The sequence below is a fragment of the Salvia miltiorrhiza genome, chromosome 5 (assembly GCF_028751815.1).
Source record: "Salvia miltiorrhiza cultivar Shanhuang (shh) chromosome 5, IMPLAD_Smil_shh, whole genome shotgun sequence".
NCBI lineage: Eukaryota > Viridiplantae > Streptophyta > Magnoliopsida > Lamiales > Lamiaceae > Salvia > Salvia miltiorrhiza.
Genome location: NC_080391.1, coordinates 42,747,802 through 42,763,715, shown reverse-complemented (window position 1 = coordinate 42,763,715; position 15,914 = coordinate 42,747,802). Strand labels below are relative to the sequence as shown.

The following is a 15,914-nucleotide window of genomic DNA, read 5'->3' as shown; positions in this document are numbered from 1 at the left end:
AGTCTACCATTAAAGCTCTCAACTCCATCTTCGGTAAGTTCCTTTGGGGGGGAAAGGTCAATGAGGGGGCAATATTGTGGGTGAAATGGGGAGATTTGAGCTTGGATTTCAAGCATGGCGGGCTGGGGTTTAGAGACGTGGAATGTTTCAATTATGCGTTGATGTCGAAGTGGGTGTGGCGGTATTTATCAGGAGGGGAAGACAAGCTGTGGGCGCGAATTGTGAGATCAATATACGGGGAGTTAGAATGGGATAGCGAAGGGATCAGCGTGCAAAAAAAGGGAAGATCTCAGGGAGGGGGTGGGAAGGGTTGGTGGCAGAATGTGTTGTCAACGGTCGGGGAGAAGACGGGAAATTGGTTCGCTAAGAACGTCGAGAGGGTGCTTGGAGACGGGAATAATACCAAATTTTGGGAACATCGGTGGATTGGATCAAGACCTCTGAAGGAGATTTTCCCTAGACTGTACAGACTGAGTGAGAGAAAGGAGGCCCTTGTCTGCGACCAAGGGGCGTGGGTGGAGGGCTCTTGGGTTTGGAAGTTAAAGTGGAGACGGGCTCTCCTCGAGAGGGAAAAAGAGGCTGCTAACGATCTTCTTGTTGTTATTACTCCTTTCTCACCAATTGCAGGTAAGAAGGACGCTTGGAGATGGAAGGCCTCAAAGGGCGGTGATTTCTCTACAAAATCTGCATACGATATTATCAAAGCCGTAAAGACACGAAACAACAATCCCAATCCCACATCTGAGATCCTCAAGAAAGTGTGGAATACACCGGCAACTCATAAGGCAAAAGTCACGACATGGAGACTTCTTAGAAATAGGCTTCCAACCTGCGACAACTTGAGAAGAAGAAATATTCAGATTGGCGTTGAAGAATCTTGGTGCAACGCTTGCTGTCACAGAATTGAAACAAGCAAACACCTCTTCATCGATTGCCCGAAGGCGGACGCTGTGTGGTCGGGAGTTCAACAATGGCTCGGCATCATCGGCCCAAGACCAAATGATATTGCTGAGCATATAGAGGCCTTTGCAAATCTAGGGAAGAAGAAGCATAGGAAGATACTCCTTGCACTGTGGATGTGCATCACTTGGTTAATGTGGAAGAACCGTAACGAGAGTCGGTTCGACGGAAAGCAGTGGGATATTCAAGCTCTAATCCGTGAGATTAAGGTTAGATTTTGGTGTTGGATTAAGACTTTCAAGTTTTGTATCGCTGATGTTAGCTTCTCATCTTGGATGTCGCAGAATCTTGATCTTCACGCTCTGTAATTCTCATGGCACTTCTGGTGCCTTTTTTTCAGTTTTATATATATATATTTCTTTTTCTGATCAAAAAAAAAAAGACTACATGATTGAAGATCAAGATTATAGGATTTGTCTATGAATCTCTATCTCTCTATATCTTTATTTATGTTTTCTTATGACTTGAGATTTGCTTTTATTATGAGTATGCTTGGCTAAAATATCTTATCTTAGGGATTAGATTAGATGGATTTGTAATGGATTGATTTCTTTGTTCAATATATATCTTGATTGTGCTTATTGTTATCTTTTCAAGTCCTAGATTTATCTCTTGTATGATTGGTTGGCCACCTTTTGTGCATTTCTAATTTTTTATTTGAATCGGGAGAGGATAATTACAATAGATTAGGAGTTTGATACATATCATCTCAATAAACCGGAAGGTTGAGAGTTGGGTGAGGGCTTGTTGATCCTTTGTGCTCTTGGGAGTTATAGGTTAGAAATTGACCGGGGACGGCAATTATAACCCGTAATCTACTGTTTTAGTCATCCAGGAGGGGGCTAAAACTAGTGGGGAGATCGCCCTAGATAACTAGGCCATATCAAGATTTATATTGATTTAGATTGAAGTTCATTACGATCCATCGAAATCTAGTCCCTAGGATAACTTTCCTTCGAGTCATTCCTCAATTTATTAACTAAGTTTATATTATTGTTATTTAGTTTGCTTGCTTTAATTTAACTTTGATTTAACCTTCAATACCTCTTCATCTTTGGTTGTCTAAATAGATTGAAAACAACTTATTAATAGTATTTAGAAGTTTGAATTCACCAATCCTTGTGGGATACGACCTTGCTTCCACTTATTGCAACTACACCGTATACTTGCGACGTGGTGAAAATAATAGCGAACAATAGGAGAAAACAGTAAAACTCTAACTACTCTCACGTCTTAACCCAAATTTTCCACAGATGGCGCCAGTTGGTGAAGATATAATAAACACTTAAATAAAACTAATTAAATATCGCTAGAAAATGAACCTGGACCAGAGAAATCGCTTGTGACCTAATGAACACAAAAGACCTGAAGAACACTTTAGAAAAAATGCAAAGGAATTCTTCTATTCAAGATAGCGTAATCCTTACAAATGAGGCCAATCGGCTATTTATAAGAGAGATACAACAAGGGGTAAAACAATAAAACAAATATCCTCACGTACTCTGCATGTCCTTCATCACACTTCTATTAACACAATCGTCAATTAATAACTAACTTGCAGCTTTTTTCGGATGTCACTCCGCTTGATAATGCGGTGCTAAAAGGTTATGTATGCGGCACTGTCTTCTCTTCTTTTATCTTATCATGGGGATGTCACTGGACAATATTCTTCTCAATTATCTTCAACTTAGGAAGTATCAGTTTCTCTTCACGGTGCTGCCAATACTACGCCGCGTGGTTGATGTCGTCTTCACTCATTTCCTTAGACAACGCTGAAAGATTGTCTCTTAGTGTTGTTGGTTTCTTTCTCTTTCTACATCATTCCCGAGAATCCATGTGATGATGTTAGTCGTCTTGTTAGTGATATGTAGAAATAATAATAATAATAATAATAATAATAATAATAATAATAATAATAATAATAATAATAATAATAATAATAATAATAATAATAATAATAATAATAATAATAATAATAATAATAATAATAATAATAATAATAATAATAATAATAATAATAAAATTAAATGTTCAGCGCTGATGTAGGAATCACTCCTCATCACTAACACTAACTTAAACATAAAATTTATTAAATGGCATCTTATCAAATAAATTGCATTTCGTCGTTGTCTTACACTCTTTAGATAATTACTATAGCTTCAAATATTCTTCAAGATTGTTTGGAAATTAAACTCTGAAACAAGTGGAATATGACCTCAATTTCCTGCTAGTCATAGAGTTATACATGAACAGAACCATTCACAAATTATTTGAGACTCGACTCGAAAAAAGTTCGTTTGGAACTCAATTCGATAATAAATGAGCCGAGCTTGAGACTGATTTCGAGCTCAAAATAATTTTATCTAGCCAAGCTCGAGCCTGACAGCACTCGACACTTTGATCTTGCGAACATGTTCGAATTCGATTATTCACGAACATGTTTGTAAGCCTGTTCACGAACCTTCAATCGAGTTAGTGCACGAGCCTTAAACAATTCGAGCTTGAGCTCGAGTAACATTTTAATTAAGAAGTTTTCCTAAACTTTTAATGAATTTGAACTCGAACTTCATGTATACGAACAATTAACGAGTCAAGCTTAATCTCGATATTATCAAGCATCATATGAGCCGAGGTCAAGCCGAGCTCTATTAACTACATAAAGCTCAAGCTAAATTCGAACATCCGAATGTTTAAATGAGCCGAAGTTGAGTTTGTTAGTATTCGGTTCGACTTGACTTGTTTATAGCCCTAATTAGTCAAGATTATTTGGAGCATAAATTTATGAGTTTAAGCTCAATTTCTTGAAGAAATGAATTTAAGTTTGAGCATAAAACTCCAAAAGACAATTAGTTAAGTTCGATTAACTTAAACCTCTTTCAATTAAATATATTATATTGTATATGTCAAATTGTCAATAGTATAGAATTGAATTCTACTTAGAGGTCGAGGTTGCTTGGATTATATTTCACCGCGTGAATCTACGTATTTAAATAAGAACTGAGGTGCATATGATGAAGAAGTTGAATATTTCAACTCGTATACAATTTAATTTTTTACGTCGTATGCGCATTGAGTCATATGTTATATATATGGACCGACTTGTTGCATTCTATCTATTATCATGTATAGTGAGTATCGTGATGTGTAGTCCATGTTAGTATTTTTTTTATTTTTATTTTGCTTTTTTTTAATTAGTTCCTCATAAATTGTGACCAATAATCATAAAATCTACAAACTATATAAAAACATGGAATCTTATTTATTAGTTATACACAATAAGTTAATTCAATTATAAAAAAATATATTTGCCTAAATTTTTTTATAAAAAAATATATTTTGGATCAGATAGCAACAACCAGAACATTGAAATCCAAATATCATTAATTCTAACAACTCTCTAACATTACCCTAAATGTGTCTAAAGCATCCAAATAGTTTTTATTTTTTGATGTCGTGTGAGTCCATATATAATTACTATTTTCAGTATAACTGGATAAACTGTCGCTTATGTATTATGTGCATCAATATATTTTGTGTTATTATAAAGGGAAAAAGTGCAGATTGACCCCCGAAGTAGTAGCCCCTATAGCGTATAACCCCTCTTATTCACTGTGTGTAACTAAACCCCTGAACTCCGAGAAAAGGGTGCAAATTCCTCCCTCTAACCTAACGTCGTTAAGTGTCCGTTAACGTTTGGGTTTAATTGCACCCTCTACTTCAGGGGTGGATCTGCACCTTAATTTTTTTTTTTTTTTTATAATTTCAGCAACCCACCTCCGGCATCAACTTAACCGCCCCCGTACTCATCGATTCTGACTTGCACCTTGTCAGCTCGCATGCGCCCAATCTCTTGGTTGTCGACTGCCCACCCCTTACATGCAGCAACGCCACCAGCTTCTTCACCGCCCCGCACAACAGCATCTCCTCCAACACCTTAACGTTTTAGGCTTATCTTATGAAATTAATTGTGTATATATTTATCTATATAATATGTATTTAAATTTTATTTATTTATTTTTGAATAATTATTAAAACTCTAGATAATAATTATTATTTTATTTTTGATTAATTTAATATTTGTAAATTTATTTTAAAAGAGAAAAAAGAACGGGTCCGGGTCAGGACTTGAGACCCTGTGAATCTAATGGATCTGGACATGAATCTCGTTTTTTTGGACCTAATGGATTTGGACCGGATCCTGACCTAAGTAAAAAAAATACGGATATGGATTTGGACCAAGCAGGATTCGATCTAGGTCCACATCTGGAGTTGGTGATGCTGCTGCATGTCGGCGGTAAACAGTCGACGATCAAGAGATTGAGCGCGTGCGAGCTGACAAAGTGTAAGTTGGAGCCGATGAGTACTGGGGGCGGTTAAGTTGATGCCAGAGGTGGGTTGCTGAAATTATAAAAAAGCAAAAAAAAAAAAAAAAAAAAACTTAAGGTGCAGATCCACCCCTGAAGTAGAGGGTGCAATTAAACCCAAACGTTAACGGACACTTAACGGCGTTAGGTCAAAGGGGGGAATTTGCACCCTTTTCTCGGAGTTCAGGGGTTTAGTTGCACACACAGTGAGTAAGATGAATTATATGCTATAAGGGCTACTACTTCGGGGGTCAATCTGCACCTTTTCCCTATTGTAAATGTAATTAACATGTATTGATGGTAAATATAACACCAGATAAATTAAGATCTATAATATATATATATATATATATATATGTATTATATAGGGTTGGGATCTATGAAGAAGTAACTATATTTTGTTCTAAATAAGTCAATAAATTTACCGAATAAATCACGCGACCGCACGAATAGTTATTTTACTGAATAAACACGTACATTTTTCGTTCATGCGCTCGCGTGATTTATTCAGTAAATGTATTGAGTTATTCAGCCTTCGTTGTTTCCTTCTACATTTAGCATTCTTCATTGATCCCTATATATATATATATATATATATATATATATATATATATATTTAAAATTAATCAATACTGTTATACTGTCAAATGGCAAACTTTTGGTCTTATATATCACTCATATAATAATAAACCTCCACCTAATCTAGTCTCTAAATAACAGCTGGCAATTAGTAGACGTGGCAAAGCCATATCAACAGAGATTAAAGTTGTAACTTGTAAGTGAAAAAAGACTAGTTGCAACATAACTCGACATGTAGACCTCCAGAAATATAGATAATTAAAAAGTTAATAAATGCGAAGGTTACTTCACGTATTTATGTACTTATTTATTTATCAGCAAGGATTTGAATTGTGATTCGTTTAGTCAAAAAAGAATATTAGATACTATTATTTTGATCATTACTGTGTACGAGCTGCGGCCTGGAAGTTGAATTTTACTCAATAAGGACAGATATATAATGTTTTTATTTTTCAAAAGCATAGAAAAGTCATTGTCTTTTTGTTCATAAACACATATATGAAAGTCATCATAGAGAATTGTCAACTTGGCTTTTTTGCTGCCTAATTTTTGGAGTCAAAAGTCAGACCCAGATGCATAATTAATATTATGCCATGGATCTTGAATTTATTTAAATATAATAACTTTAAAGTTATTCAATATAAGCATCGAAAAATATTCATAAAAAGACATGAATGTTTGGTTGAGCATCATACTGTGTGACAGTCTCTTAATCTTAATTTCTAAAACATATGACCCAGTCAATAATTGTTAGAATAATTTATAATCTCTGTTAATTTCTTTATATTAGCAGAAACGTTGCTATAATATCAACAGTACAAAATGAGTTGAATTATTAGTACATTGAAATTTGTATGTCTGCTTTACCCGTAGTATGGCCCTTCGATGTCTGTACTATATACTCTTTTTTTATATTATTAATAATACTCCCTCCGTCCCGCTCCAAATGTCTATTTTCTTTTGCGCACCGAGATTAAGAAATGTGTATAAAGTAGATAAAGTGGGTATAAAGTAGATAAAATGGATTGATGGAAATTGTTTAAATATTAAGTATAGAGAGAGAGTGTATTGCCAAAAAAAAGGAAATGGGACACTTTGAGTGGGACAACTCAAAATAGAAAATGAGACATTTGGAGTGGGACGGAGGGAGTATTAATCTACCCACAAAAAAAAGAAACATATATATGTCTATACATAATTTCATATTTAATCAAATTCAAGAATAGTACAAGCTTGAATAATATCTCATGACGAGTGAAAATGGAGATAATTGCAATTGTACATTACAATATTGTACGCACCCTAACCCAGTATATTTTGTGGAATGAATTTTATTGACTCTTTCAATCCGAAACAGCTAGTGTTTTGGGGAATACAATGTAGCATGTGCACCCAAATATATAATTTTGATAATAATTATCATGAAACAAAAAAAAAATCATAAAATAATAAACTGATCTAATAATTACTAACATTTATCAATCGAAAAGTGAAATTAAAATTAGAACGGGCAACCCTAATTATCAAATATGACTCAAAAATGAAAATTAGGAGCAAAAAAGAAATTATGAATTCTAAGTAGTACAATATAATAAGCCCTAACTAACTTTAAATAAAACCTAAAATCAAGCAAAAAATAATGAAGTATAACAAATGGTACACCAAGTAGAGGATCTGATCTCATTCTCAGGTTTAATTATACGCCGGAATAGACGAAAGAGGAAAGAATGAAAATAGGAAAATAGAAATAAAAGAACTTAAAACATTTGGGGAAATGATAAAAGGTTTTCTCTTTTGACAATTTACCTTTTCTTTGTCAAATGGGAAACCATAAAGATTCCCCCATTTTCTTTTTCAGCTTAGCAGACTTTCTTGCCTGCAAACTCTGTTGTAAATATAATGTTTACTTATTTTACCATAATAATTAATTATGTTCCTCAGCTGTCATGCATCGTGATGTTTTTCATATTCTTATCTTTAGTTTCAAGCTTCTGACTTTTCATCAGTTTTTACCATGTATAAAGTATAAACTTAATTAATTAAAATATCCGCATGCAGATGATTTACTTTCATTAATTAGTAAATATTATACAATGACTTCCGATTCCCCACCGTAAAATATTAATCACCTCATGTTCTCTCTTAATTTCATTTAGCATCGTCAAGATATATATTATACTCCCTCCGTCCACGATATCGTTTCTACTTTTATCATTTTGATTCGTCCACAATATCATTTCCATTTAGCAGTAGGGTCCACATAACACTTTATTTTTCTCCACGCATTTATAGTGGGACCCAAACTCCATTCACATTTTTCATAAAACTCATTAATGTGAAAATGAGTATACAATATAGGTAAATGATTAAATAGAAACTTTGACTCCCATAGTATGAAACTCAATTCGGACCATTTGATCTTTGTACGATTTACGATTGTCATCAAAAGATGCATTTTATATATTACAATATATTATGCATCTTTCGATGAGATGCAACCGTAGATCATACAAAGACAGAAGGTCCAAATTGAGTCATACATACTGGAATATTATGATGATTGATCAAAATTTGTTGGAATATTATAGAGATGGGTGTAGTAATAATAATAATAATAATAATGAAGTTTAACATAGAGTTGAGGGGATGCAGAAAAAGTACGCTGAATTGAGATAAGGATACATCAAAGTGAAAACGACAGTTCGATGATAAAGTGATGGGGCCGAAGTCTGAATGAGATCTGAAACTCCAGCAAACATTCATCAAAACCCTAAAATACATTGGTTTTATGTTACAACGTTTGCTTTTCCATGAATCCAGATAACATTCATTGTATGATGCAACCAATTTGGTTTATCAAAGACCCCATTGCGATAAATATATAATTGATTTTAGGGGAAAAGGACAATCATCATATACAAGTATATATTTATCAAACTCACATCTTAACTAATTCTATATATCCATGTACTTCATGTTGTACATCTAACTGTGTCTTCTTGTCAGAACTTATATGCCCTCTTCCACAATTTCAGATTGTGATAAATGGATCTAATATATATTAAGAGATTTCGATTTTTTATTTTTTTCAAAAACGATCAAGATTGGCCGTGACTGTTTATTATGTTTCAATCTCGTTTAATATGCAATATTGACTTCCTAATTAAGGAGTGATAACATCGATCATACATGAATGCACCGACGATCGAGATAAATGAGATTTAAAATAATATAGGGCTCGTTTGGTAAAATTTGATATCTTATATTACGATATATTTATTTAAATGTATTAGATTATCTACAGCATCCATAGTTTAGTTCAATATTATATTTATTTTAAGTATTAAAAGCTTTGATTTTTTATTTTTTATTTTTTTTAGGGCAAAAGCTTTGATTTTTGAAACAAATAAAATATAGGGCTTTTGCTTACTGAGAGCTTTAATTTTTTAAATACATAATATCTTAGCTTATCGTAAATATCTATTACACCCTTATCACACATCAAACGAGCTCAATATAGTCGAAAGATTGAGGAATATATGGATGAGAACAAAAATTATTAAAGGAATGAATAGATGATGAAAATGGGAGGGGAGATGCATGTAATTAATTGATCATGACATGCAGCATGGGCCTCTCTGAGTTTGGGCCTCACTCCTAATTTAGTACCTAACAATTAACTAATTAATCAGTCACTTTAAAGCTGCTCAAAGATGGGCCCAGTTTTTACTAAACATATTTTTGGTTGAAAATATGGAGACAAAATGGGGGTTCTAAAGAACCTTATCCAAATTGGACCACAACGCAGCTAAAGTCACTTCGATATGAGTATTGCCATAGTTCTAGCTACGTGTTTTTTTAATAGCAAAAACAATATTTTATTTTTAGGTAAACACGATTTTTTTAAAGTGAGGCAAAAGGAAAAGGTTAATTCAACATGAACAGTCAAATACTGCTCTGGGCCTAGAATTTGATATATCTGAATCTGTTGTCGAACATGTCGCAGAAAATGGGCCTCGCTAGGCCCAGAACCATTTAGTATAAGATAATGCATTTTCGACAGTGCTCAATAGTAACACTGGATTGGATTTTGCAATTTGATATATTTACATGTCAAACAATAATTTAGCCTTCTTTTTTAATGCGTGGAAGGCAGAAATGGGCAAACTTTTTTTTTTTTTAGAGGGAAAGGAAGCTTTTATTAACTTGCATCAGAATCACCAATATCTAGAAGTCAATCGGAAAAATCAACCTTTCATATCAAAACATCATAGTACGAAAAAGAAAAACGAACAAGCTCATGAGCAGTTCGATTAGCCTCGCGGCGAGCATGAAAAAATTCAAGAACCACATGTTCACGGGCATGAGTGAAAGCTTCCCAAAGATCGTCACATAAGGAGTCGGAGCCATGGTGAGAAATGGGCAAACTTAAAATAGAATAAACTCAAATATATGCTTAAAGTTAATATTGAATAATTTGATTATCTTTATGTGTCGTCGTCCCTGATTCTTACAACAAAATAAACTCGAATATATTTTTATGTTCACCACAATATCAAACCTGATAAATAAACACAAAATCAGAAATGTTTGGACTAATCATATTACTCAAGATCAAAATGCACTCATAGTGTGCCATTATTCGTTAAAAAAATTAAAGAATGATGAAGAACACTATAATAGATGAGAAAGAAATAGACCAAACAAATTGATGGTGATCTACATTCATTGAAGAAAAAGAAGCAGGAATTGAACACCGCGAGCTTTGTAGACTAAATGGCCAAAACCAATATGGAGTCAGCAAGGATACACTCTACATACAATGTGATTTTTCTTAAGACAATGTAGTGTGCCATTACGAGCTTGCCTCGACCGCGATCTCAATCTTGAGCGACATCATTGTATCATAGTGTGTCGAGCTGATTTACCTGTCAAAATTGGTGTTCTCTTCTTGTATAGGAAGAGCTGATATCTATCAATTCGGACCGTACGTTGGAATGAATCCTTTGGCATGTTGGCTTTCCATTTCAAGAACCATCAATGATTTCTGCCGTTGATATCTGTTTCTTTTTGCAGAGAGTGCTGCAAACAAATGAACAATACATCATCATCATAGTCCTTGCTTGAAAATGAGGTTTGTGAGAACTTACATGCTAATTCGTGGGGCAGAGCAAAGTCGTAGTGGCTGTGCCGCCTCCTGATGCAGAAATAGTATGATCCAAGAACAACCGAAGAAACGATGATCAGACAAGACAGACCTATCGCGAGCTTGCCACCAGTCGATAAGCCACTTCTCCCCCAAAAGAGCGGACACTTCGGAAGAGAAGTTAAGCCACATAACCCTTTATTACCAGAGAGGCTGCAAATGATACGTCTATTAGAAAATGCAGATGACATATTGTTCTAACCTTATTCAATTTCTAGTGGAAATTATCATCTTTCAATCTATAAGTAGCATATATTGGATGTAGATTCAAGAGAAAGATTTACTCAATGGTTCCACCATGGACCCCAACCGAATATAGTTCTTCTGGAACTTCTCCTTCCAGTAAGTTATCATTCAACAATCTGAGAAGAAACAGAACACAATTCAGAAAAAAGTAGATGAATCAATTTTGTTGTGTATATTGTGTATTTGGTGAAAAGCTTGACTAGAAAATTTTCATGATCTAGTAAAAATATGTGGTCTTTCATCAGTGAGGAATTCGAAGCCTTTATGACAGGTTGGATAAATGCAGACTGGGACGACGCAGTGCAACTCCCGTTTTCAGCGTGCTCATTTGGAAAGGTATGCCAGCTATATAAGCAGCCAGATTTAGAGAAGAAATTTATACTATACCATGATCTACTTTCTTACACACTGCAAATTCCTCATAATAATACAGGAAGATGCTCATGACTTACACAAGTTGCAAACTAGACGAAGTTAGGCTGTCTGGTATAAAACCTATAAACTTGTTGTTCGACAAGTCCCTGCATCGACAGAACAGAGCAGTCATGGAAATATAAAGCGAGGATGAAAAGAAATATTGATAAAGCTGCACCACTGTAGAAGCACATAGAGAAACCTCATTCACAAGCAGCAAAACATATACAAATACTGTTTCGTTCTTTAACTTCGCTTCTTTGCTTGTTTCATCCTATTTCTCGTGTTATAAAATCTCATGTAAAATCAAATGATAAAACCTAAAACTTCACACATAAATTTGAATGATTTAGCAGACAAATGCTGCAAGATTAAGTTATCTTACAGTTTCACCAGCGACTGTCGACCCAATCCTGAGGGTAAATTGCCTCCTAAAGAATTAGAACTCAAGTTCCTGCATACACAGTTAAATTAGTCTAGAAGAAACAAAATTGAATATAATGGAGTAGTTATCATATATTCAAGTAATTAGAAAAGAAAATGTACAGAACTGATCTTCACTACAGAATTTTCCCAACTACTTCTACGAGTGTAACTTGTTTAAGCATTAGATATGAAGTGTCAAACAACGTCAGCACTGTAAGTTTGTCGAAGAAATAATGGTCTAACCAGAAAATCACAGAGCAGAACTATTTTCAACAAATCACTGGCGTCCAAGAATGGCGTACACAACTCCTCTAGCACCAGCACTATGTTTCGAGGCTCATCCTAATATGGAACTATGTTCAAATTTATCACACCACTCACCAGCAGAAGACAATAAAAAAAATCAAATATTGGTTGAACTTCGGTCATCATCCCAAGCACCTCCATAAGAAAACCAAATATCTTTTTGTGTTGCTAATTAGCTGTATAGACTATTTTCAAGACTTCAAATATATTCTACTTTTTTCTCAGAGCAACAACTCATACACAAATGAACAACAGATAAGAAATCATGCTTGGATACTTACAGGCTTACCAAGTCGGCCAAGAGTCCAATTTGATCACTGATAAAACCTTTCAATCCTTGGCTCCCAAGATCTCTGCCAATTTTCAAAACATAGTAGTGCATATTGATGTTTTAGCGACAGTCAGGTAACAAACTAAAGCAACAATAGAAAGCAGAATCCATTGCAAGCAATTAAAGCCAAAGCATCATTTTGAACACATTCCATCAACATCTTTTATACGTTTACAAGGAGAAGAATCACTCTTACATTTGAGTTACAACGAGGTAAGATTCATCCTTGGTAGGATGGCACGTAACACCTTCCCATCCATCCCACACGGTAGGGGCACAAGGATCTCCATTCCAGCCCATCCTGTCAGGCACATGAAGCGACTCCTTCAACGCTCTCATAGCCACAACTGCACAAGTTTCACTCCGAACTATATCATAATGCTCTTGATAAACTTTATCACTTGTTGTTTAAACTGCAACCAACAATCTCAACTCTTCCCCAACATTTACACTAAAACTAGTCAACTACTAAGCAATCCTGTTATGGCAATCAAATTTCACTAAGCAATGACCAATGAGCTACAAGCTTCCCCCTAAGTTTCAAGATTATGTATCTACAAACTAAGAGGCCAGCCTACAAACAAAATACACACAAGCATGAATTTACAATTCCAGAACATGATCAAACAAGTATACATAACACATACCCTGATCAGGCGCAGTCCGGACATCAACCGGCACAATCGCATAATTCTCAAGGCCACAAATCACAGGCGCGCCAGCAACGGGCTCCAGCCTCACTGTCAAAGTAGTAGTACTCAAATTCTTCACAACGAAGCTGAAATCGTAGGCCGTGAAACCCCCAACCTCCTTGTACACATCCACCCTCTTCACATTTTCCCCATTCACCACCACATCGAAAACCCTCTGCCCCGCCCTAGTCACGCTGACGTCAATCTCCGCGAAGTGAAACCACAACAAGTAATCCAGCTTGGCGTCCACTGGCAGCTCGTATTCCAGCACCCCGCCGCCGCTACCCCCAACTTCAAACGCCGTGATCGCCGTCTCGTAGAGCTTTCCAGGGAAGTAATTGGGGCTTTTGTCTGCCCTAGCAATAGCCTTGATTGCGGAAATGGCTTTGATTGTTGCTCCGTTAGTGATGGAGACGGATTTCAACCGGAATTCGGAGTCGGACAGCCACGACCGGCCGAAGACGTCGGTGTCGTTGCTGAATCCAGGGCCCCATTGATCGGAGCCGGAGGAGAAGCGGCCGTAATTGATCAGAATATAATTGCTGGAATTCTTGCCGTAGTCGAAAGGATAGGCATCATCGTCGATTCGAGTGAGTTCAAGCGAGGACACGAGCGGGGAATCGGTAGCGATGCTGTAGAAGCATATGTCAGCGGTGGAGTCGTTGTGGTGGAAGAAGAGGTCGGAGTAGGCGCCGGAGCGGGAGACAGATTCGGGCCACGGGGAGCGAAATGAGAAGACGAGAGTGCCCTCGACGGAGACGTCGAAGGAGGGGGAGTGGGACTTGCCGTCGAAGTTGTCGTAGACGGTGAAGGTGCGGAGGTAGTAGCGGCCGGCGGCTGGGGTGGGGATGGAATAGCAGTTCTTCTTGCCGGAGGAAATGGGGAAGTAGCGGAGCGTCTTCTCCTGAAGGTGGCGGAAATGGAGAGGCTCGGAGACGACGGAGGTGGCGCCGCCGGAGTGGAAGCGGTCGGAGAGCCAGGTGGTGTGGAAGGCGTCGGTGGAATCGGCGTGGCTGCCGCAGTCAATGTGTATGCTGTAGTCTGCCAACAAAATAGAGTAAGTATAGTCGAAGATGTCGATAATGTGAGTGTAGAGGTGGTGGACTTACCGAATCCGAATGGGTTTGAGAGAGAAAGGGAGAAGGGGAGGAGAGAGAGGAGGAGGAGGAGATGGAGATGGAGGGTGGCCATGGTTAGTGAGTGAGTGGTGCAGCCGTTTCAGTTTGTTTCCAAATTCCAATCAAGGGAAGAATCTAATGCAACGCCAACGACGACGACATCACTCGCATTTCTCTGCTCTGCGGATATTCATTATTTTTGCTTTTTGTAAAATTACTTTCCAACATTAGATTTATTTGTTTATTTTTACGTGGAAGATATCTTTTGAATTACAGCATATTTACACTAGACACTAGACAGTGTTCACCTTCAGAGACCGATAATAGAATTTTCTCGTAATAAAATAAAATGTTGAATAATCTCTATTTTTGTGTTATATTGAATCTTACTTGTATACAATAATTTGAGAATCATATGGGATAAAAAAGGCATACTGCTTTAGTGTTGAAAATCATATGGGGATGAGAAAGGCATGCTGCTTTAGGGATGATATCTGTTGTCATATTGTGATGTGGTGGATACTACTACATCTACATTTATACCATCACTTTAGTAGAGGAATTAATATGATAACGAAATACTTTGTCTTAATAACGTATCAAGATTTAATATAATAGCTGCTCCGTTTCTGTTTAAAAAAATAATAATTTCATTAGTGTAGTTAATAGCTACATAAGCTTGTAAAATTACAAATATGCATTATAACGATTTTATATATATACATAATTCTAATTTAGTGCAGTTTTAGGTAGGAATGTTGGATTATTTAAGTTTTATGAATGTCTCTCGTATTTGAAGGTTGTGAAGTAACCAATTAATGTTGAAATTGGCAGTGGGTGATCGTCGGAGCTGCCGTAAGACTGCTGCTGTTGTCTAATAAATTTATTAGATCCACAAATCTAAACACTTTAAATCAAATTTCAACTCTCTTTCATATAGGAGAAGGAATCCATGAATTAATTGCTTCTACTAGCATTTAATTTAGCAGTTGGCTGGCCCTAGGTACAAATGCAAAAAAGTTAAATACTACATTACGTTCAGGATTTTCATGCTTAGAGCTAGCCAGCTACTTCTAAGAATTCACATTAATTTCAGCATATTGAAGTTTGAAACAACATTAATTAACTACAGTGGTGTATTTACATTGTTATCTTCATAAATATTCTTGGAATGCAGCATATAATGGCTAAACATTAACACACGAATATATATATATATATATATATATATATATATAGGGTGTGGTTCTACAGAGAACTACATTATTTGTG

The 15,914-nt window shown here is 36.0% G+C and overlaps 1 protein-coding gene across 2 annotated transcripts; it reads right to left on the bottom strand.

Moving 5' to 3' along the window:
- Window positions 1-10,565: 10,565 nt before the first annotated feature.
- LOC131024637 (receptor-like protein 4) lies at window positions 10,566-15,064 on the bottom strand. 2 transcript variants are annotated; one of them, XM_057954143.1, is made up of 9 exons: window positions 14,634-15,064; window positions 13,480-14,565; window positions 13,029-13,179; window positions 12,783-12,854; window positions 12,155-12,223; window positions 11,808-11,876; window positions 11,394-11,471; window positions 11,054-11,262; window positions 10,566-10,985 (listed from the first exon to the last, which is right to left on the bottom strand). In XM_057954143.1, exons 1-9 carry the CDS (start codon window positions 14,713-14,715, stop codon window positions 10,879-10,881), a joined length of 1,923 nt encoding a protein of 640 aa, XP_057810126.1. In that variant the 5' UTR covers window positions 14,716-15,064; the 3' UTR covers window positions 10,566-10,878. The 2 variants fall into 2 exon arrangements, 1 of the variants encoding a protein (XP_057810126.1); XR_009101961.1 differs by lacking the exon at window positions 10,566-10,985 and having other exon boundaries at window positions 11,121-11,262; window positions 11,394-11,700; window positions 14,634-14,931.
- Window positions 15,065-15,914: the final 850 nt, after the last annotated feature.